A 22,040-nucleotide genomic window follows, 5' to 3' on the forward strand; every position below is an offset into this window, starting at 1 on the left:
ATAGTATTACAAACTAATAAAAAGTAAAGCATTCCCCTAATATCCAGGACCTGGCCTGGTACTAGCTGCTAGGCCTTGGTGTTGTTACAATATTCACAGCTAGGCTTTCAACACAAACAATTTCCCCGAACACCAACATCAGACAAAACTGCCCTATGACCACGATGGATCAAGACAAAAACAAGATGTCTGAACACAGACAAAATATGAATAATGTCTATGCCAAAAGAATGAGCAATTATCCCTCTGTCTTGACTCATGTGAGTAAAAGCTGCTTCTATCTAACCGATTACAACTTTAGTTTTATTTAGTCTTCCCTCTTTTAGATAAGATTAACTAATCTTAGAATTATCCCTACTTCCTGATAGCACCAGATCTAGAGCAAAGCCTCCATTTCTTGGACCAAACTCAAGGTAATGAAAGCCCAAATTCTATAATAACCCATTGCTGTCAAGTTGATTATAACTCATAGCAGCTGTATAGGACAAGGAGAACTGCCCCATAGAGTTTCCAAGGAGCAGCTGGTGGATTCAAACTGCCAGCCTTTTGGTTAGCAGCCAAGCTCTTAACCACTGCGACACCAGGGCTCCAATTCTATAACGCGTCTTTTCTAATACTCTTTTACTGAGATACCTCATGGTTTAACGTGTTGCATTTTCTGCCATGCTGCAACAAGTAATAAACCCAACTTGTTGAACTATAGATGTACTCCTGATGGAGAAAGAAAATGGTGGCCAGATTGTAGAATACCTGTGGGCCATTTTAAGGACTTTGACTTTTACTCAGAGTAAAATGGGATGTCACTGGAGGATTTTTTTTTTTAACTTTTAAAATTTTATATTTTTCAATATTTTAAATTTTTTCAAGTTTATAGAAAAGTTGAAAGAACAATACAGAGAACTGTGTATACTTCACACAGATTCTCAGATTATTATCCCTTTGCTCATGTTTTATATATCATCTTAATTTTTTCTGAATAAATTTTCAGATAACATAATACATTTTTATCCCTAAATAATGCACAGTCGATTTCCTCAAATAAAGGATATTCACTTACATACATAATTACCAACACCAAGAGATTTAACATTGAGGCAATATTATTACCTAATTTACATGCCACATTAGAAATTCATCATTTTATCCATAACTTCCTTTATATAATTTTTTTTCCTGGTTCGGGATCCAATCAAAGATCAAGCACTACATTTACTTTTTATGTATTGTTAGACTTTAATCTTCGCTAATGATATCTCAGCCTTGTCTCTTATGGCATGGGCATCTTGGAAGAATATAAGCCATTTTTTTAATGATATCACTCAGTTTATGCTTGTTGATTTTTTCCCTCATGTTTAGATTCAGTTTATCATACATTTTTACTGAAAATACTACACAAGTGATGTGATATTTTCAAAGCATCTCATTGGAAGGCATATTAAGATGACTTGTCAGATTATTGGTCATTGAAATTTTGATCACTTGGTTGAGGTAATATCTGCTAGGTTTTTCCTCTGTAAAGTTTTCGACTGTAAAGTCTCACTGTAAATACTTCTCTCTGTAATTAATCGTAATTTATAGAGAGAGACTTTGAGACCCTGTGAACATCTTTTTCCTCATCAAATATTTACTCTCTAGTTTCATCATCCTTGGAGGATTTTTGCTCAACTCAATTATTATTATGGTGATGGCAAAATAATAATTTTTCTAACACTGTTATTTATTAGATGACATTCTACTGTATGGAAGAAAATTTTCTTCTTTTCCATTTGTTTTTCTCTTTCTCTTTCTACCTTTCTGCTGAGTGTCAGTGAGGACATTTAGGTTCTTATTTTGTTCAATGGATTATTACTTTCTTTGTAATATGAAAAACATTATTTTAGTTATTTTTAATTTAATTGGAAGAGTTAATATTTATATCAGTTTTTATTGATAATTGCAATAAAATGCATGTTTTGGTTTTTGGCAATTATGCACCTATACAACCACCAGCACAATCTTAGTAAAACAATTTCATTGTCCAAAATATCCTCTTATACACTTTCTGAGTGAATCCATTCCCATACCCAACCCCAAGCAACCACTCGTCTGCTTCTGTCACTACAGATTAGTTTTATCTTCTTTATAGTTCTGTATAAGTACATCATAAAGTATGAACTCTTTTTTTTTTTTTTTGTCTGTTTTTATCATGAAGTTTTGGGGATGAAACCGCATTGTGTGCATCAGAGGGTTATTCATTTATACTGCGAGTAGTAGTCACAATTTATTCAACTGTGGTAGAGATTTGGGTTGTGTTCAGTTTAGGGCTATTTATAAATAGAGATGTTATGAATATTTGTGTACCAGTCTTTGTGTGAGCATATGTTTTCATTTTTCTTGGTTAAAAATGTAATAGTGGAATTGCTGGTTGCATGAATAGTAGTCTGTTTTTAACTTCATAAAATGTCACCAGTGTATGAGAGCTCCAGTTGCTCTACCTCCTTGCCAATTCTTAGAATTGTCAGTGTTTTCAATTTTTGCTATTTTAATGGCTGTGTTGTAATATCTTATTATACTTCTAATTTCAATTTCCTTAATACTAATATTGAACAATAATAATATTGAACAATTTTTTTTGTGTATGTACTGCAACAATAACAACATTATCTATTTTTGATGAAGTACCCGATCAAATCTTTTGCTCCTTTTTTTTTTTTCTAATTGTGTTTTTTCTTAGTATTGACTTGTAAAAGTTTTTTCTCTGTTTTTGATAGTGGTCCTTTGTCAGATATATATTTTGTGAGTATGTTCTCCTAGTCTGTGATTTGCTTTTTCATTTTCATAGTTGTATTTCTCAACAAGTAGAAGTTTTTAATTTATGTAAGTCTAATCCACCAGCTTTTAAAAATGCTTTGTTCTTTTCACTTGAAATCTAAGTAGACTTTACAAAGATTTTCTTCTTAAATTTTTTCTAAAAAATTTATAGTTTTAGGTTTTATATTTACGTCTTTGATACTTTTATCTTAATTTATGTGTATGGTATGAAGGTTCAAGGTCTTTGTGGTTTTTGTTTTATTTACTCTACAGGTGGTAGGCCAAATTTGACCCTCAGGCTATAGCTTTCAAATCCCTAGTATAGAGTATCTTTCCTTTTTGTGTTACTTTTGCCCCACTGCCAAAGTGTACCCCTTCTGGAATTCCTACTGAATGTCCTGTTTATTCTCTTCCCTCTGGCTGTTAGAAACTCAAAGATTTCTAGCCCTCTGTGAACTCTGGTAATTGTTCACCTGGTTGTTGTTGTCGTTAGGTCCTATCGAGTTGGTTCCAACTTCTAGAGACCCTGTGTACAGCAGAAGAAAACACTGCCCAGTGCTACACCATCCTCACAATCATTGTTATGCATGAGCCCATTGTTACAGCCACTGTTCAATCCATCTTATTGAGAGTCTTCCTCTTTTTCACTGACACCTACTTTACCAGTCATGATGTCCTTCTCCAGGAACTGATCCCTCCTGATAACAGGTCCAAAGTATGTGAGACAAAGTCTAAACATCCTTGCTTGTAAGGAACATTCTGGCTGTACTTCTTCCAAGATAGATTTGTTCATTCTTCTGAAGGTCCATGGTATATTCAATATTCTTTGCTAACACCATAATTCAAAGGCAGCAATTCTTCGGTCTTCCTTATTCATCGTCCAGCTTTCACATGCATATGAGGCAATTGAAAACACCATGGCTTGGGTAAAGCACTGAATAGGAGATTTCAAAGGACATTCAAACGGTAGTTTCAGTTACTGTTATTCACTTGGAGGTTATTTATCTCCCTTTGTGGATCTTACCCTAAAACCCAGCACGATTGAGTCAATTCCAACTCATGGCAACCCTATAGGACAGAGTAGAACTGCCCCGTAGAGTTTCCAAGGAGCACCTGGTGGATTTGAACTGCCAACCCTTTGGTTCTCAGCAGTAGCACTTAACCACTACGCCACCAGGGTTTCCGATCTTACCCTTTATTTTTTTTTTTTAGATCTTACCCTACATATATACAAATTAGAATTCACACACACTTAAGCATATCTCTGGATCTCTTTCTTTACATAGGCTACTTTTTCTGCCACTCTGCCTTTCAAATTCTAGATGCCTCAGCCTCTTTCCCCTCAACTCACTGAGGCCCTTGTTTTCTGCTTGACTTACCTTTCTGAGCTATAGTCTGGAATGTGACCCAAGCAGAAATCTGGAGTGGTCATAGGATTTGCCTATTTCCCCCTCCTTTAATGGATCGTAGTTCTGGGCTTTCTGTTGTTCAGTATCTGAAAACATCTCTTTTATATAATGTGTCCCATTTATGAATTGTTTATGGTAGGAGGATAATTTATACCCTCTTACGCCTTCGTAAGTGGAAACAGAAGTCATCTCATTACTTATTTTGATGCTCCAATTGTCTCAGACTTAGACCGTGTATTCTGCTCAAAGCTGGCTTTTTAATCCTTTCATCACAGCTCCAACATTTTGAACACTTCCTTATTTTCAGGCAAAATAAAAAGGAAATCGCCAGACTGATCTTGAACTTTCTTTTTCTCAGGGGCAAAATGGACTCTTTTCCAAAGAATCTCAGGTTTCCTGTAATGGGGATAATATTTAGATAGTTTAGGCTTTGGGGCAGAGAAGTGACATATTCAATTTATATTAAAATATTATTATGGATGCTTTATTGATTAATGGACTATAGGTCAAGGAAGATAAGGAAGAAGGGTATTGCAATAAAATCATGAGCGATCATAGTGGCTTAGACAGGGTAGTAACAGTAGAGGTGATAATATATATTCTAATGGTACGGTTGTCAATTCCCAGAATCACTGAAAGATTATTTGTTACTTGGGAGATAAAAACTTATATATGAGGACTCCTAGAGTGTTTTGGCCATCTGCAGAGGTGAATGACTATGCTACTGATGGTGCCACACATATTCCAAGAGGCTTTGAAAAGGTTTATTACTCCCATAATGAGGCCTTCTTTGGAGATCAGGGTGGCTCCCAAGGATTTTTGAAAATGGATTGAGAGAGCAAGGAAAGCAGAATGGTTTGTCTTTTTTTGAAATTGTGCTTTAAGTGAAAGCTTACAAATCAAGTCAGTCCCTAGTACAAGAATTTGTGTACACTTTGCTATGTACTTCTACTTGCTCTCCCCCTAATGAAATAGCATATTGCTTCTCTCTACCTTGTATTCCTGAAGTCCATTCAGCCAGCTTCTCTCCCCCTCTGCCTTCTCGTCTCCCCTCCAGACAGGAGCTGCCCACATAATCGCATGTGTCCACTTGAGCCAAGAAGCTCACTCCTCACCAGTATCATTTTCTATCCCATAGTCTAGTCCAATCCCTGTCTGAAGAGTTGGCTTTGGGAATGATTCCAGTCTTGGGCCAACAGAGGATCTGGGGACCATGACATCTGGGGTCCCACTAGTCTCAGTCAGACCATCAATTCTGCTTTTTTTATGAGAATTGGAGGTCTACATCCCACTGCTCTCCTGCTCTATTAGGGATTCTCTGTTGTGTTCCCTGTCGGGGCAGTCATCTGTTGTAGCCAAGCACCATCTAGTTCTTCTGGTCTCTGTGTCTTGAGCTCATAATTACTTTGTGTCTTTGGTGTTCTTCATCCTCCTTTGCTCCAGGTGGTTTGAGACCAGTTGATTCATCTTAGATGGCTGCTTGCTAGCATTTAAGACCCCAGAAGCCACTCACCAAAGTGGGATGCAGAATGTTTTCCTTGCAGATTTTATCATGCCAGTTGACCTAGATGTCCTCTGAAACCATGGTCCCCAGACTCCCACCCCTACTACTCTGGTCTTCGTGGCATTTGGTTTATTCAGGAAACTTCTTTGTTTTTGGTTTAGTCCAGTTGTGCCAACCTCTCCTATATTCTGTGTTGTCTTTCCCTTCACCTAAAATAGTTCTTGTCTACTGTCTAATCAGTTAATACCCCTCTCCCTCCATCCTTCTCTACCCTTGTGACCATCAAAGAATATTTTCTTCTGTTTAAACTATTTCTTGAGTTCTTGTAATAGTGGCCTCAGAAAATATTTGTCCTTTTGCAACTAATTACACTTAGCATAATGCCTTCCAGATTCCTCCATGTTATGAAATGTTTCACAGATTCATCGTTGTTCTTTATCGATGCATAATATTCCATTGTGTGAATATACCATAATTTATTTATCCATTCATCCATTGACGGACACCTTGGTGGCTCCCCTCTTTTTGCTATTGTAAACAGTGCTGCAGTGAGCATGGGTGTGTATATATCTGTCCGTGTAAATGCTGTTATTTCTCTAAGGTATATTCCAAGGAGTGGGATTGCTGGACTACATGGCATTTCCATATCTAGTTTTTTAAGGAAGCACCAAATCATTTCCAAAGTGGTTGTACCATTTGACATTCCCACCAGCAGTGTATAAGTGTTCCAGTCTCTCCACAACCTCTCCAACATTTATTATTTTGTGTTTTTTTGATTATTGCCAGACTTGTTGGAGTGAGATGGTATCTTATTGTAGTTTTGATCTGCATTTCTCTAATGGCTAATGATCGTGAGCATTTCCCCATGTTTCTGTTAGCTGCCTGAATGCCTTCTTTGGTGAAGTGCCTGTTCATATCCTTTGCCCGTTTTTTAATTGGGTTATTTGCATTTTGTTGTTGAGTTTGCAGTATCATGTAGATTTTAAAGATCAGACACTGATTGGAAATGTCATAGCTAAAAACTTTTTCCCAACCTGTAGGTAATCTTCTTACTCTTTTGGTGAAGTCTTTGGATGAGCATAGGTGTTTGATTTTTAGGCACTCCCAGTTATCTGGTTTCTCTTCTGGTCGTGCATTGTTAGTAATGTTTTGTATACTGTTTATGCCATGTATAAGGGCTCCTAGCATTGTCCCTATTTTTTCTTCCATAATCTTTATTGTTTTAGATTTAGTCCTTTGGTCCATTTTGAGTTAGTTTTTGTGCATGGTGTGAGATATGGGTCTTGTTTCATTTTTTTGCAGGTGGATATCCAGTTATGCCAGCACCATTTGTTAAAGAGACTCTCTTTTCCCCATTTAACTGACTTTGGGCCTTTGTCAAATATCAGCTGCTCATATGTGGGTGGATTTTTGTCTGGGTTCTCAATTCTGTTCCACTGGTGTATGTATGTGTTGCTGTACCAGCACTGGGCTATTTTGACTACTGTGGCAGTAAAATAGGTTCTAAAATCAGGTAGAGTGAGGCCTCCCACTTTGTGCTTTTTCAGTAATGCTTTACTTATCCAGGGTCTCTTTCCCTTCTGCATGAAGTTGGTGATTTGCTTCTCCATCTCATTAAAAAATGTCATTGGAATTTGGATCGGAATTGCATTAAATCTATAAATTGCTTTTGGTAGAATAGATATTTTAACAATGTTAAGTCTTCCTATCCATTAGCAAGGTATATTTTTCCACTTATGTAGGTCTCTTTTGGTTTCTTGCAGAAGTGTACTGTAGTTTTCTTTGTATAGGTCTTTTACGTCTCTGGTTAGATTTATTCTTAAGTATTTTATCTTCTTGGAGTCTTCGACGTTCTCTTTGTTGCTGTAGAAGAGTTCAACTGATTTTTGTATGTTTCTCTTGTATCCTGATACTCTCCTGAACTCTTCTATTAGTTTCAGTGCTTTTCTTAAGGATCCTTTAGGGTTTTCTGTGTATAAAAGTATAAGAGAGATACTTTTAGTTCTTCCTTACCAGTCTGGATGTCCTTTATTTCTTTATCTAGCCTAATTGGTCTGGCTAGGACCTTCAGCACAATGTTGAATAAGACTCGTGTTAAAAGGCATCCTTCTCTGTTTCCCGATCTCAAAGGAAATGCTTTCAGACTCTCTCCATTTAGGATGATGTTGGCTATTGGCTTTATGTAAATGTCCTATATTATGTTGAGGAATTTTCCTTCTATTGCTATTTTGCTGAGAGTTTTTGTCATGAATTGGTGTTAGACTTTGTCAAATGCCTTTTCTGTATCAATTGATAAGATCATGTGGTTCTTGTCTTTTGTTTTATTTATATGATGGATTACATCAATTGTTTCTGTAATGTTGAACCATCCCTGCATACCTGGTATGAGTCCCACCTGGTTATGGTGAATTATATTTTTGATATGTTATTGAATTCTATTGGCTAGAATTTTGTTGAGGATTTTTACATCTAAGTTCATGAGGGATATAGGTCTGTAATTTTCTTTTTTGGTGGAGTCTTTACCTGGTTTTGGTATCAGAGATATGCTGGCTTCATAGGATGAGTTTGGGAGTATTCCATTCTTTTCTGTGCTCTGAAATACCTTTAGTAGCAGTGATGTTAACTCTTTTCTGAAAGTTTGGTGGAACTCTCCAGTGAAGTCCTCTGGGCCAGGGCTTTTTTTTGGTTGGGAGTTTTTGATTGCCTTTTCGATCTCTTCTTTTGTTATGGGTTTATTTAGTTGTTCTACCTCTGTTTGTGTTAGTTTAGGTAGGTAGTATATTTCTAGAAATTTATCCATTTCTTCTAAGTTTTCAAATTTGTTAGAGTATAATTTTTCATAGTAATCTGATATGATTCTTTTCATTTCAGTTGGGTCTGTTGTGATATTGCCCATCTCATTTCTTATTTGGGTTATTTGCTTCCTCTCCTGGTTTCCTTTTGTTAGATTGGCAAATGGTTTATCAATTTTGTTAATTTTTTCAAAGAACCAGCTTTTGGTCTTGTTAACTCTTTCAGTTGTTTTTTTTATTCTCTACTTCATTTAATTCTGCTCTAATTTTTATTATTTGCTTTCTTCTGGTACCTGAGGTTTTCTTTTGTTGCTCTCTTTCTATTTGTTCAAGTTGTAGAGATAATTCTTTGATTTTGGCCCTTTCTTCTTTTTGGATGTCTGCACGTATTGTTATAAATTGACCTCTGAGCATTGCTTCAGCTGCGTTCCAAAGGCTCTGATAGGAAGTGTTTCCATTCCATTTGGATTCTATGATTTCTTTACCCCATCCTTAATTTCTTCTATAACCCAGTCATTTTTGAGCAGGGTATGGTTCAGTTTCCAAGTATTTGATTTCTTTTCCATGCTTTTCCTGTTATTGATTTTTGTTTTTTTCTTTATGGTCAGAGAAGATGCTTTGTAATATTTTGGTGTTTTGGATTCTGTTATGGCTTGCTTTGTGACCTAATATATGGTCTATTCTAGAGAATGTTCTATGTGCATTGGAAAAGAAAGTATACTTGGCTGCTGTTGGGTGGAATGTTCTGCATGTGTCTATAAGGTCAAGTTGGTTGATGTTGGCATTTAGATCTTGCATGTCTTTATTGAGCTTCTTTCTGGATGTTCTGTCCTTCACTGAAAGTGGTGTGTTAAAGTCTCCTACTATTATTGTGGCACTGTCTATCTCACTTTTCAATGCTGACAGAGTTTGTTCTAAGTATCTTGAAGCCCTGTCGTTGGGTGTGTATTGTCCCTTTAATCATTATATAGTGTCCCTCCTTATCTTTTGTGGTGGATTTAACTTTAAAGTCTATTTTGTCAGAAATTAATATTGCCACTCCTGGTCTTTTTTCATTGTTGTTTGCTTGATATATTGTTTTCCATCCTTAGAGTTTTTGTTTGTGTCTTTAAGTCTAAGGTGTGTCTCTTGTAGGCAGTATATAGACAGATGGGGTTTTTTCATCCATCCTGCCACCCTCTGTTTCTTTATTGGTGCATTTAGTCCATTTACATTCAGTGTAATTATGCATAGGTATGAGTTTATGCTGTCATTTTGATGTTTTTTTGTGTGTGTGTTGTTGACAGTTTCTTTTTTCCACTTAATTTTTTGTGCTGAGTAGTTTATCTTTATATATTGCCTTTTCCTCTTATTCGTTGTTGTTGATTTTGTTTCTGCTGAGTCTTTATGTTTTCCTTATATTTATTTTGTTGTATGGAATTGGTAGTCTCCTTTGTGGTTACTGTAATTTTTACCCCTATTTTCCTAAGTTTAATTCTAACTTTTATTTCTTTATATTGCCTTGACTTCCTCTCCATATGAAAGATCTATGACTACACTTTTTAGTCCCTCTTTATTGTCTTAATGTTGTCATCTTTTATATAATGACATTGCTGTTTCCTTTTGAGCATCTTTTAATCTTGATCTACTTTTGTGATTTCCCTACCTGGGTTGATATCTGGTTGCTCTGTCCTGTGTTCTAGTGTTGGGTTGATACCTGATATTAATGATTTTCTAGCCAGACAACTCTCTTTAGTATTTCTTTTAGTTTTGGTTTTGTTTTTGCAATTTCCCTAAACTTCTGTTAATCTGGAAATGCCCTAATTTCACCTTCATATTTGAGAGACAGTTTTACTGGATATGTGATTCTTGGCTGGCAATTTTTTTTCCTTCAATGCTTTATGTAAGTTATCCCATTGCCTTCTTGCCTGTGTGGTTTCTGCCTAGTAGTCTGAGTTTATTCTTATTGAATCTCCTTTATAGTTGACTTTTTGTTTATTTATCTGTAGCCACTGTTAAAATTCTCTCTTTGTCTTTGGTTTTGGAAAGTTTGATTATAATATGTCTTGGTGACTTTCTTTTGAGATCTACCTTACGTGTGGTTTGATCAGCATCTTGGATAGATATCTTCTCATCTTTCACAATACCAGGGAAGTTTTCTGACAACAAATCTTCAACAGTTTTACTGTGGTTTCTGTTCTCCCTCCCTGTTTTGGTATTCCAATCACTTGTAGGTTTTTTTCTCTTGATAGAGTCCCACATGATTCTTAGGTTTTCTTCATTTTTTTTTAATTCTTTTATCTGGTTTTTCTTCGAATATGTTGATGCCACATGCTAAGTGTTTTACCTTCAGTCTCACTAATTATGCCTTCCATATCCTCGATTCTGCTCCTCTGACTTTCTATTGAGTCATCTAATTCTGTGATTTATTGTTAATCTTCTGAATTCCTGATTGTTGTCTCTCTATGGATTCTTGCTACCTATTAAATTTTTCATTATGTTCTTGAATAACCTTTCTAATTTCTTCAACTGCTTTATCTGTGTGTTCCTTGGCTTGTTCTGCATTTTGCCTGATCTCCTTCCTGATCTCTTAAAGAGTTCTGTATATTAATCTTTTGTATTCTACATCTGGTAATTCCAGGAAGACATCTTCATCCAGAAGATTCCTTGATTCTTGTTTTGAGAGCTTGTTGAAGCAACCGTGGTCTGCTTCTTTTTGTGACTTGATATTGACTGCTGTCTCCAAGCCATCTGTAAGTTATTGTATTAATTTATTTTGTTTACTTACTATATCCTAGCTTCTTGCTTTGCTTTGTTTTGTTATGCCCAGATAGGCTGCTTGAGTGAGGTAGCTTGATTATTTGTGCCTTTAAATCTCTAATGTCCTGTCACCAGATGGCAAAAGCTGTTACTAGGTATATGTGCCTAGGAGTCCATTCACTTTTCTTGTATGGATTCAGCTCAGGTGACCAGGTCATCAAATTTGTGGTACAGGCTCTGTCCTAAGTCTCAAAGGGATAGGGGTGATTGGTGTAGGCACAGGTACCTGGTTGCAGCAGGGGGTCACACTCTGAACAAAGGCAGGGGGGCAACAAACGTCCCCCGAGTGTCTGTGAGGAAAGCACATCCCTGTTCCTTAGAGCACACAGGTGAGTGAGTTCTGCAGTCAGACCATGGGTACCCAGTGTGTTTGAATGTAAGGACTGGGAAGCACCACTTATCTTGGGCCCTTGTCTTGGGTCACTAGATGACATGGGTGGACCCACCAGTCCTTAGGCCCCTGATGTGGGTAGGTGAGGACCCTGTTTAATAGGGAAAGCAGTGTCAAACATCGAAAACTCCCTCCCCTCTGCACAGCTGAAACAGTTGAAGTCAGACCTCAAGCACATAACACTGTTGCAGTAACAAGGGCCTAATTTCCTGAAATGGGCCCACACAGGTCCATGCAGGGGTGAAAACATTCAAAGTCTGTGGACCATTTGTGCCTGGACTGGAGCCACTTCTGTCCTGAGCCCCCCAGCTTAGTGGAGTTGGCAGATTATCTTTCCCCCCAATTGTTAATTTATTCCTTCTCCAGGGCCAGGAGAATGGCTCAGAACATATTGCAGGACCTATCTCAGGCCCAGGGAAATCAACAGCTACTCAAGCTGGCTTGGGGGCTGGGGGTGTGGTAAAATAAATGCAAGTACTTAGCTTTTGCCAAGAACTGTTCTTCTCTAGTTCCTGATGTGTGAGTAGAACTTGTGGCTCACTGTATCTCCCTGAGGAAACTGTATTCTGAATGCTACCACCAGCCCTGCCGCAATTGCTCCTGGGGATCATGCTTGAGGGGTGCCAGTACCCGCTGAGTCAAGTCTGGCAACTCCTTGCCACTTCTGAACCATCTTTCCCTCCCCACCACTCAGTCCAATTTCCTAACTTTGCCTTTGACGTTCAGGGTTCCTAGCTTGTCATATATATAATCATTTCACTTGTTTTTTCATGTCTTTGTTGTAAGAGAGAGCTTTGTTGTAAGCATCTAACCACGCCGCCATCTTGGCCCACCTCTTGCCTTATCTTTTTATAGTGGTTAGGAGGTGAGACCAGGGTGAAGGTTCCTGCCCACCTGTAGGGAACTGCATGAGGAGTAATACTGGGCTTTCTTAACTTGCCCAGATTTGTAGAACAAGGGAAAGAAAGAGGAGCAAGGCTTAAAACCTATCAACAGTGAAGTCAAACATCAAAAAATAAAGTCAGGCTCTTTACTGGATAGAGCTCCTTATAAATATTTTTCACCGAGTGACTGGAAGCTTAGAATTGCCATTAACACATTATGCTTTGTGAAATTAGTCGCAAAAGGACAAATATTGTATGAGACCACTATTATAAGAACTCAAGAAAAGGTTTAAACACAGAAGAAAACATTCTTTGATGGTTGTGAGGGTGCAGAGGGAAGGAGAAGGGTATTCACTAACTAGATTTTAGACAAGAATTATTTTAGGTCAAGGGAAGGATAACACACAATACAGGGGAAGTTAGCACAACTGGACTAAACCAAAAGCTATGAAGTTTCCTAAATACAACCAAAGACTTTGAGAGACAGAGTAGCAGGGGCAGGGGTCCAGGGACCATGGTTTCAGGGGACAGCTAGGTCAATTGGCATAAGAAAGTTTAAGAAATGTTCTGCACCCACTTTGCTGAGTGGCGTCTGGGGTCTTAAGAGCTAGTGAGCGGTGATCTAAGATACATCAATTGGTCCCAACTCACCTGGAGCAAAGGAGAGTGAAAAACACCAAAGACACAAGGAAAATATTAGCCCAAGAGACAGAAAGGGCCACATAAACCAGAGACCCCATCAGCCTGAGACCAGAAGAACTAGATGGTGTCTGGCTACCACCAACGACTGCCCTAACAGGGAACAAAACAGAGAGCCCCCGATGGAGCAGGAGAAAAGCGGGGTGCAGAACTCAAATTCTAGTAAAAAGACCAGACTTAATGGTCTGACTGAGACTGGAGGGATCCCAGAGGACATGGTCCACAGATTCTCTGTTATCCCAAAACTAAAACCATTCCTGAAGCTAACTCTTCAGACTGAGATTAGACTGGACTATAATATTTTCTTATATAAGACATAAAATGATGCTGGTGAGGAGTGAGCTTCTTGGCTCAAGTAGACACATGATACTAAGTGGGAAGCTCCTGTCCAGAGGCAAGAGGAGAAGGCAGAGCGGGACAGGAGCTGGTTGAATGGACACGGGACATACAGGATGGAAAAGAGGAATGTGCCATCACGTTAAAGGGAGAGCAGCTAGGGTCACATAACAATGTGTGTATAAGTTTTTGTGTGAGAAACTGACTCGAATAATAAACTTTCACTGAAAGCACAATAAGAAAAAAAATTGTCATTAACAGAAATGAGGAAGACTGTGAAATGGGGAAATTTGGATGCTAAACTTCAAAATTTGGATTCTGGCATGTTAAGCTTCAAATGTGTTCAAGATATATATTGGTGGTTCTAAGCTTTTATAATTCATTACCTTTTATAAAAGTCAACTGCCCACCAAGAGGGTTATTTCCTACTTTAAAGGGATTTTTTTAAAACAAAAACTCAGTCTTCACAATTTCATAAGAGCTTTAATATTAGAATCACTTAAACACATACGCCCTACTGTTAGGTAACTGATTTCTTTGGAGAAAACCACAGCCATGGAAAATAATTTGGGGATAGGTAAATGAACTTTAGTTAATAATCTTTCTGACTGTTAATCCAAAAATTAATTGTTGTGTGTTATTTTATTGGTAAAATGCATTCTGGCAATGAGATTTTTATTAATACAGTAGGGGCTTTCTGTTCAAATTTATTCTTGTATAATATTTGAATTATTATGGTTTTTACTTATGCAGCTGTTTATGTTTAAAAAATATAAAAACAACTTAGTCATATTTATTTTTTCTAGAATATTACCAATATTGATTGTGAAATATATTTGGATCTATTATGTGTTTTCCTTTTAGGAACATGTCTACATTATTTTCTTGTTTGTTTTAAAAGAATTAGATTTTATCACTATGGGGAAAAAACCATCTTAAGAGCCAGCTTTTTTTTTCATTCTCCTACCAAATTGGAATTGACAGAATCAATACAGATGCCAGCTTGTATAAAATTAAATGATCTAGTAGTTTCTCAGGTTCTCAATAGCCTCATGAGAAATAATACATGCGGTAGTCAACACCACCTTTTTCTGTGCCTTGATGATGCTGTGCCTGAAATAGTTGCTTTGGTATCCCTGCACTTTTTTTAAGCCAATGAATTTAAAAAATAATTCTAAAGACAACAGGCCTGGGTTCCCATTGTATCTCTGTTTTTTGTTTGAATAAGCATATCAGTTTAAATCTACAATTCTTATTTTTCTCTTCTGTAAACGAGATGGAAAGCCTGGTGGTGTAGTAGTTAAGCATTATGACTGCTAACCAAAAGGTCAGAAACCCTATGGGGCAGTTCTACTTTGTCCTATAGGATCTCTATGAGTTGGTCGGAATCGACTCAACAGCAACAGGCTGTTTTTTTTGTTTTGTTTTGTTTAAATGAGATAGTTAATGTAAGTGATCTTCATTCCTGTCCAGCTAAAAAATGCTTCAGTGTTATGATTCTGTATTAAGCTCTATAACTGAAACATTGTAGGTCTTTTCTCTTTCCTCCAATCTACTAAATCTAAATTGACATGGGCACCCAAATAAAATAATTTATTTTCAAGCTGCATGAAATAAAAATGTTAGCAAATAAGCAGACCAGGAAATATTGTTAAAGGCAGAATGCCTGGTTAAAAGCTTTTTTCAAAGGGAAAAGACACTTAATTAGGTAATCTGGAAAAGAGCAGTCCAGGAGCACTTAGCACATAAAAGGGCTAAGAGCCTCCAGAGCACCAGTTTTCTAACCAGTGGCTTCCATGTGTCATTCCACTTCTTCCCTCTTGGCCACCTACTGTCTAAAGTATGAGAATGATCCAGAACTTAAGAGCTTCTATATGAGGCTTTCAGAACACCTTACAATAAATCCCCACGTGATCACCTCCTACCTCGAAGCTATGTTAACTCTCAACCACCAGACAGCTTGCCTCAGGTCATGGAAGCTTCCACCTGTGGTGTGAGGCAGGGAGTGGGAGTGGTGTTATCAGCTCTTCTCCTGGCAGATGGGAAAGACTGAAAGAAAGAAAATCTCTGATCCTGTAGTGTCAGAGAGCAAACATGAATCTGATGTTCCCAGTTGGGTCTCTGAACATCATTTCACACTGAAATGTTGTTACTCATGATGGAGTCCCTGGGTGGTGCAAATGATTAACGTGCTTAGCTGCTAACTGAAAGGTTGGAGGTTCAAGTCCACCAGAGTTCCTTGGCAGAAAGACCTGGTAATCTACTTCCAAATAAACAGCTGTTGAAAACATCGTGGAGCTCAGTTTTACTCTGACACACAGGGTTGTCATGAGTAGGAATTGATTCAATGGCAACTGGTATAGTGGTTATGTTCTACTGTAATGTTGGAGCACTGCAATAATAAAACTTTGAATGTACGTATAGAACTGCTTTATCATTTCCAAGGCTCTTTATTTTTCTCATTCATTTATTTAACTAGTATTTGCTGACTGCCTATCAAAGGCCAGGCATTCTTGTAGGCACTGGTGATATCTACATTACTCACTTTAATTATTTTTAACATCTCTAGGATTTTTTTTTTTTCTTTTTGCATAGAGAACTAAAATTCATCCGGGGTTTATGTATGATTGGAGTTACATGTCTGACAATAATCAGCCCCAGAGGTGAAACCTAGGTCCTCTGTCACCAAAAGCATTGTCCTTTCTCTTAGGCTTTGTGAACAAGGTTGGTACTATTTTGTAGGAGAATTGCTTCCAAAATGAATGAATGAATGAATGAATGAATATGCATTTTGGAAAGAAAGGTATTAGGAAGTCTGTCGTTGCTTATATATGCCTGGCCCTGCTTCTAATCTGCTCCTGATAAATATAGGAGTGACTTGATGCTAATGCAAGGCACTTGTAAGTGCTCCATAATACATGAGCTCTTAGGACCGTAGAGGTTTTGTTTCAGGATAAAAAATGGAAGTCCACACTTTGGCTGTCAGATCTAATATATATCCTCACCACAGCTTAAAAGAAATGCTGCATTTGGGGAAACTTGGGGTGTTTTTCTACATCAATAAAGTGATACTTCATTTTTTTTTTTCTTTCCATTTGTTAATGATCTTTCTGAGTGATCCATAAGCCAGAACCCTGGAGGGGATTAGAGCAGAGAGAAGTCAGGTACCTTAAGCTCCGCGTGAGACTGTTTCCTTCACATAGTAAACTGAATCCACTCTTCTGGCTTTTGACCTCACTGAATATGCTGGTAGCGGTCCCTCATTCTTCTTTTTTTTTTTTTTAGGTAACTGCCCACATGGTTATTGGGAATGTCAGAATGGCAAATGTTACAGGCCGGAGCAAAGCTGTAATTTTGTGGATGACTGCGGAGATAATACTGATGAAAATGAATGTGGTAGCTCCTGCACTTTTGAGAAAGGCTGGTGCGGCTGGCAAAACTCCCTGGCTGAGAATTTTAATTGGGTTTTGGGGGTCGGTTCTCATCAAAGCCTGAGACCTCCTACAGATCACACACTTGGAAATGAAAATGGTAGGTTATTAGCTTGTTACAGTGGCTCTAATCTTATCCACAATACACATCACATTGTTTTCCCTGAAAGCAACTGGAGAATGCTGGAGAGACAGACCACCATGGTGCCTGTGCGAGTAAATCAAACATTTATTGAGTAATCAAAATCTAATATTAATGGCTGTTTCGATAATTGTAAACAGATAATAATGTGTTCTGCAATCAGGCATCATTCCTAAACACCGCAGACTTAGAGTCAGTAACCCCAAATCCTGCCACTCCATTGATCATTAGCAAGTCATTTAACTTTTTCAGGTTCTTAAACTCCTCATCTCTCAAAAGGAGATAAGAAAATGTGCCCTGTGTACCCAATAGGGTTGTGGAGATCAAATGAGTTGATGTACGTGTATGAAGGGAAAGCACGTTGAAAACTAGAGGTGCTGAGCAAAAGCAATGGTATGATCACATATACTAGGCGTGTTTGGTGTGGCCTATTTTTGTGTAAGTAGCTCAGGTCAAGTCTTATACTCATTGTTCAAGGATCAGAAATGTTAGCACAGTGCAGACGTTGTTGTTGTGTGCCATCAGGTTAGTTCTGACTTACAGCAACCCTGTAGGACAGAGTAGAACTGCCCCACAGGGTTTCCAAGGTTATAATCTTTATGGTAGGAGATTGCCACACCTTTCTCCTGAGAAACAGCTGCTTTTTTGAACTGCTGGCCTATCAATTAGCAGATGAGTACTTAACCACTGTACCACAGGGGCTCTGCCGCAGTGCAGAAGGAACCCTGGATTCCTGATTGCTCCAGAAAGGCTGCCTAAATGTTGAAATTCCACAGGCCTGTGAATCTAACCGACCCAGGCAGGCTAAGCCAGAGTCTAAATTTCCTTCGAACACTTAGCTGTACATAGTTGAAGTATTTTGGATATTTGAATAAGCAAGTATAAAATTAATGTTTTCCTCTCATGTTGCATATTGAAATGCTAGGTGTTTTACTTATATACTCAAGAGATAACTGAATTTGAAAGTATATCATATTTCTTCATTTAAATTCTAAATAGTTGTCACACTGTTTTACAATAACTGGATAGTTTGGGAAGTTCATAAAATGGTTCCCATACCTATAATGTTGATTGGACGGTGTAAGTACCCTGTCAGATTAATTAATCTGCATGCTGTGAAGTACTTTACTGAAAACACAGAGAGCTGGAAATTGGTCAGGGAATGAGCTGGAGGCAAGGCTATTATATTTCCTTTCTGTTTCAAATGGAAACCCCTTTGGCAGCTCAGATCACAAGTAATGTAATTAAAACTTTAACTAAGATGAAAAAGCTGGAATAGTGCCCTCGTTGTTATTTCTGTCATATCTGAATCCTGTCCTTTGTAGGGCACTTCTTGTATCTGGAGGCTACTCCTGTAGGCCTTCGAGGTGAAAAAGCACACCTGAAGAGTGCTGTGTGGCAGGAATCCAGCAGCGCATGCACCATGAGCTTCTGGTATTGCCTATCTGCAAAAGCCACAGGGTCCATCCAGATTCTCATTAAGGTAGGATTTCCACCTGTGATTCTTCCTAGCTTTCTGAGGATCTCTACAGGCAGCACATGGCCAAAGGGTGTTTATTACAGCTCCGATAACTTGGCCGGGGGAGCCTTCCTTTCATCAGAGGGAGCTGCCACTTGTGGTTAAGATGCTCTGCTGGCTTTTACCGCCTGTCGTTCAAATGCTCTGTGCTAAACTGGGGCAGGGCAACCAGGTTGGAGTTCAGCCTGTTCATACCTGTTGCTGTAAGTGAATCCAAGAGACTCCTTTTAAGAGAACAATTAATCTAAAATGTGTCAATTCCTTCTTTCTGGTGAGATCTTTCCTTTTCTGTGCTTCACAATAAAAGGGAATAGATTATTTGTTCATCCGAAAGATGAGCGACGATCCATTTTATCTCATATATGAGCAATCATTACGGGAACTAATAATAGACATTCCGGTTGTACGCACATTGCGCAAAGGACTGAACCACTAAGGAGAATGATCAAGGTATTATTACATTGAATTGCTTATTAATTGTGACACAGTAATTTTTTTTTTTTTACTGAGGATTAATTGGATGTTTCTGTCAGGGCTTTAATTTGGTATAACAAAGTGACAGTGTTCAGGGAGCAAAATAACAAAGCACGTATTAATATTAATAGTACTTGGTTCATATACCTTTAGATACTTTGACAGGTTAAAATAGCATCAAAAAGGAGATGCGTGTGTGTGTGTGTGTGTGTGTGTGTGCGTGTGTGTGTGTCCATATTCGTTCCACAAATCAAGTTAGAATTTCAAGAAAGCTTCCTTTAAAAGCACAAAAACATGCTGTATAGGCCATTGTGTTTTATCACATATGAGTCTGGTGATTTGCCTGAGTACAAATGACAAATCCCTGACCTGAATATCAAAATTGCTCTTGTCTGAATAGCTAATGGCTGCGTAGTCCATGTTTTATCTGAAACCCGAACTGACTTTATAATTTAGGGGCTCTTCTACAGAAAAGCCTGCCTTATAAAATGCATGCAGCAAATACCTCAGTGATTTATTCTTATTTTTAAACATTGAAATATACTGCTTAAAGTACTCACAGGGATGTTTTGCTTGTTACTCTTTCAAATGTGATACTTGATTCTATAGTGTGCAACACGTGGAGAATTTGTACTGCTCTGTGGGCTTTGCTTTAGTCATATTTACATTTCAACTCTCTTATAACAACAACCTTAATATTACTATAAAATGTAAAATTAAATGATTTGGGGATATTTGTCTTCCGACCGAGTAAAGTCTTATATAGAACTCCCGTGGTTCCTGAAATTAATTCCTATGGAAATTAAATAGCATTTTAAAAGACTTTTATGCCTGCTGTAAAAAAAAAAAAAAGAAGTAACTTATTTTTAAAGACTATGCCTACTCTTATTTAGCCACATGGATTGTGGAGAGAAATTTTTCATAACATATATTAAATTTATATTCAGGAACTTTAGGGCAATCATTTCGCTCTGGCAATTAATAGGATAAATGTTTTTGACCATCATTACAAAGTACTTCTTAGGCTGGATTTTACCCTGCTGGTTAGTTTGAAAGCATCCTATCCAGATGGCAAACGCAATAAGGGCAAAGATATCACCTTTTATTTATAGCTTTCTTTATTCCTTATCTTTTAAAATTTGCCGCTTTTATTCATGTGTCCTACCTGGATCAGTTGCTCTGCCTATTTGGGGAAATACTTCCCTCTTTTCCTTCCACACCAAGTGCAATACAATCTGGAGGATTTACTCCTTTCACCAAACTTTCCTTGAGCACTCTTGGTCACCATGAATGTTCTTTCTCTGAACATCTCTCACAGCTCCAGACATCATTTCTGTTCACTGGCTGTTAGTCTGTATGTATTCTGTTTCCATACATACAGGTATTAATAAATTGCAAACCCATGAGAACAAGGCCTTGAAATTTTACTCTTTCTATACCCCTCTCAGAAACCCTGGTGGTGTAGAGGTTAAGTACTACAGCTGCTAACCAAAGGGTCGGCAGTTTGAATCCACCAGGTGCTCCTTGGAAACTCCACAGGGCAGTTCTACCCTGTCCTATAGGGTCACTAGGAGTTGGAATCGACTTGACGGCAACGGGTTTGATTTGTTTGTGTTTTATGCCCCTCTAAGCTAAATAGGGTTGCTATGAGTTGGAATCAACTCGATGGCACTAGGTTTGGTTTTTTGGAAGCTAAATAGATTGTAAACTCACCAGAATAAGGCCTTGCCCTAGTGGTGCAGTGGTTTAAGAGCTTGGCTGATAACCAAAGCATCAGCAGTTCAAATCCACCTAACCGCTACTTGGAAACCCTATGGGGCAGTTCTACTCTGTCCTGTAGTGTTGCTGTGAGTCAGGATTGACTCGATGGCAAGAGGTTTGTTTTATTCGTTTGTTTTTTAACCACTCTCAGTACTTCAAAGAAGGGGCTGAATGAAGGGAACACAGGAAGGAAGTGTGTCCTCACAGAGCCCACTGCAGGACTTGGGACATGAATGACATTAAAATCTAATCAGAAGAGTTATCATTTAAATCTGAAATACATACATGTAGTCAGATGTAAAAGACATGCAATCATTGAATATAGTTTAATGGCAATATAGTTTATAGTGGGTAGTATTGATTACAGATCACAACCCCAATAATACATATTAAAAAGATATCATTTATTGAACATCAAATGCATGCTAAGCACCTACTTATATTATTCTGTGTAATTCTGAGTTAAAGAGTGTTAGGCCCGTTTTGCTAAAGGGATAAAGGAGTCTTAAAAAAATCCATTAACCATCCTATGGCTACACAGCTAGTCAGTGACCAAGTGGGAATTTGAATCCAGATATGTCTACATCCAAAACTTGTGTACCCCTCCACCAAGTGTTCCACTCTGACTTCAATAACAAAATGGAGACTCTATTTTTCTAAAATGCGTATTCAGTAAATGCACACATGAAATTATTTTTTATAAAAACGAGTAATACCGGTAGTTCTCAGAATGGAGCAGAATGGTTCTTAAACTACTCCTGTAGTGAAGGAGTAAATTCAGGGAAACTTTACCATAATAAAGCAAAGCTTATTGCCTTGGGGAACAGCAAGGAGCAGTATCATTTTACGTATTGAATTTTTATACATTTATATTTCTTACTTTTACTCCTATAAGAGCTACCTTGTATTAAAGAGATACCATTGACATAAATGTAATCATTGTCTCAAATCAAGACAATGAATGAATAATGAAAGATGAAAAAAATTGTTGAGAAATTGTCATTGCATTTTTCTTTCCTTTGAAGTTTGCTTTAGTTATAAATGTAAAACACTGAAATAATATAGCTAAGCTTTTTTAAGAATAGTAATTATATATATATACACTTACA

General features: G+C 37.7%; 1 protein-coding gene across 1 annotated transcript in view; it reads left to right on the forward strand.

The window, feature by feature from the left end:
* Positions 1-22,040, forward strand: part of MALRD1 (MAM and LDL receptor class A domain containing 1) — a 956,759-nt gene that overhangs the window by 550,081 nt on the left and 384,638 nt on the right. Inside the window, exons 27-28 of the mRNA XM_064284901.1 lie at positions 16,890-17,135; positions 18,503-18,660. Coding sequence (XP_064140971.1) covers positions 16,890-17,135; positions 18,503-18,660 — 404 coding nt within the window. The remainder of the gene's footprint in view (positions 1-16,889; positions 17,136-18,502; positions 18,661-22,040) is intronic.

The sequence above is a fragment of the Loxodonta africana genome, chromosome 4 (genome assembly GCF_030014295.1).
Source record: "Loxodonta africana isolate mLoxAfr1 chromosome 4, mLoxAfr1.hap2, whole genome shotgun sequence".
In the NCBI taxonomy this organism is placed as follows: domain Eukaryota; kingdom Metazoa; phylum Chordata; class Mammalia; order Proboscidea; family Elephantidae; genus Loxodonta; species Loxodonta africana.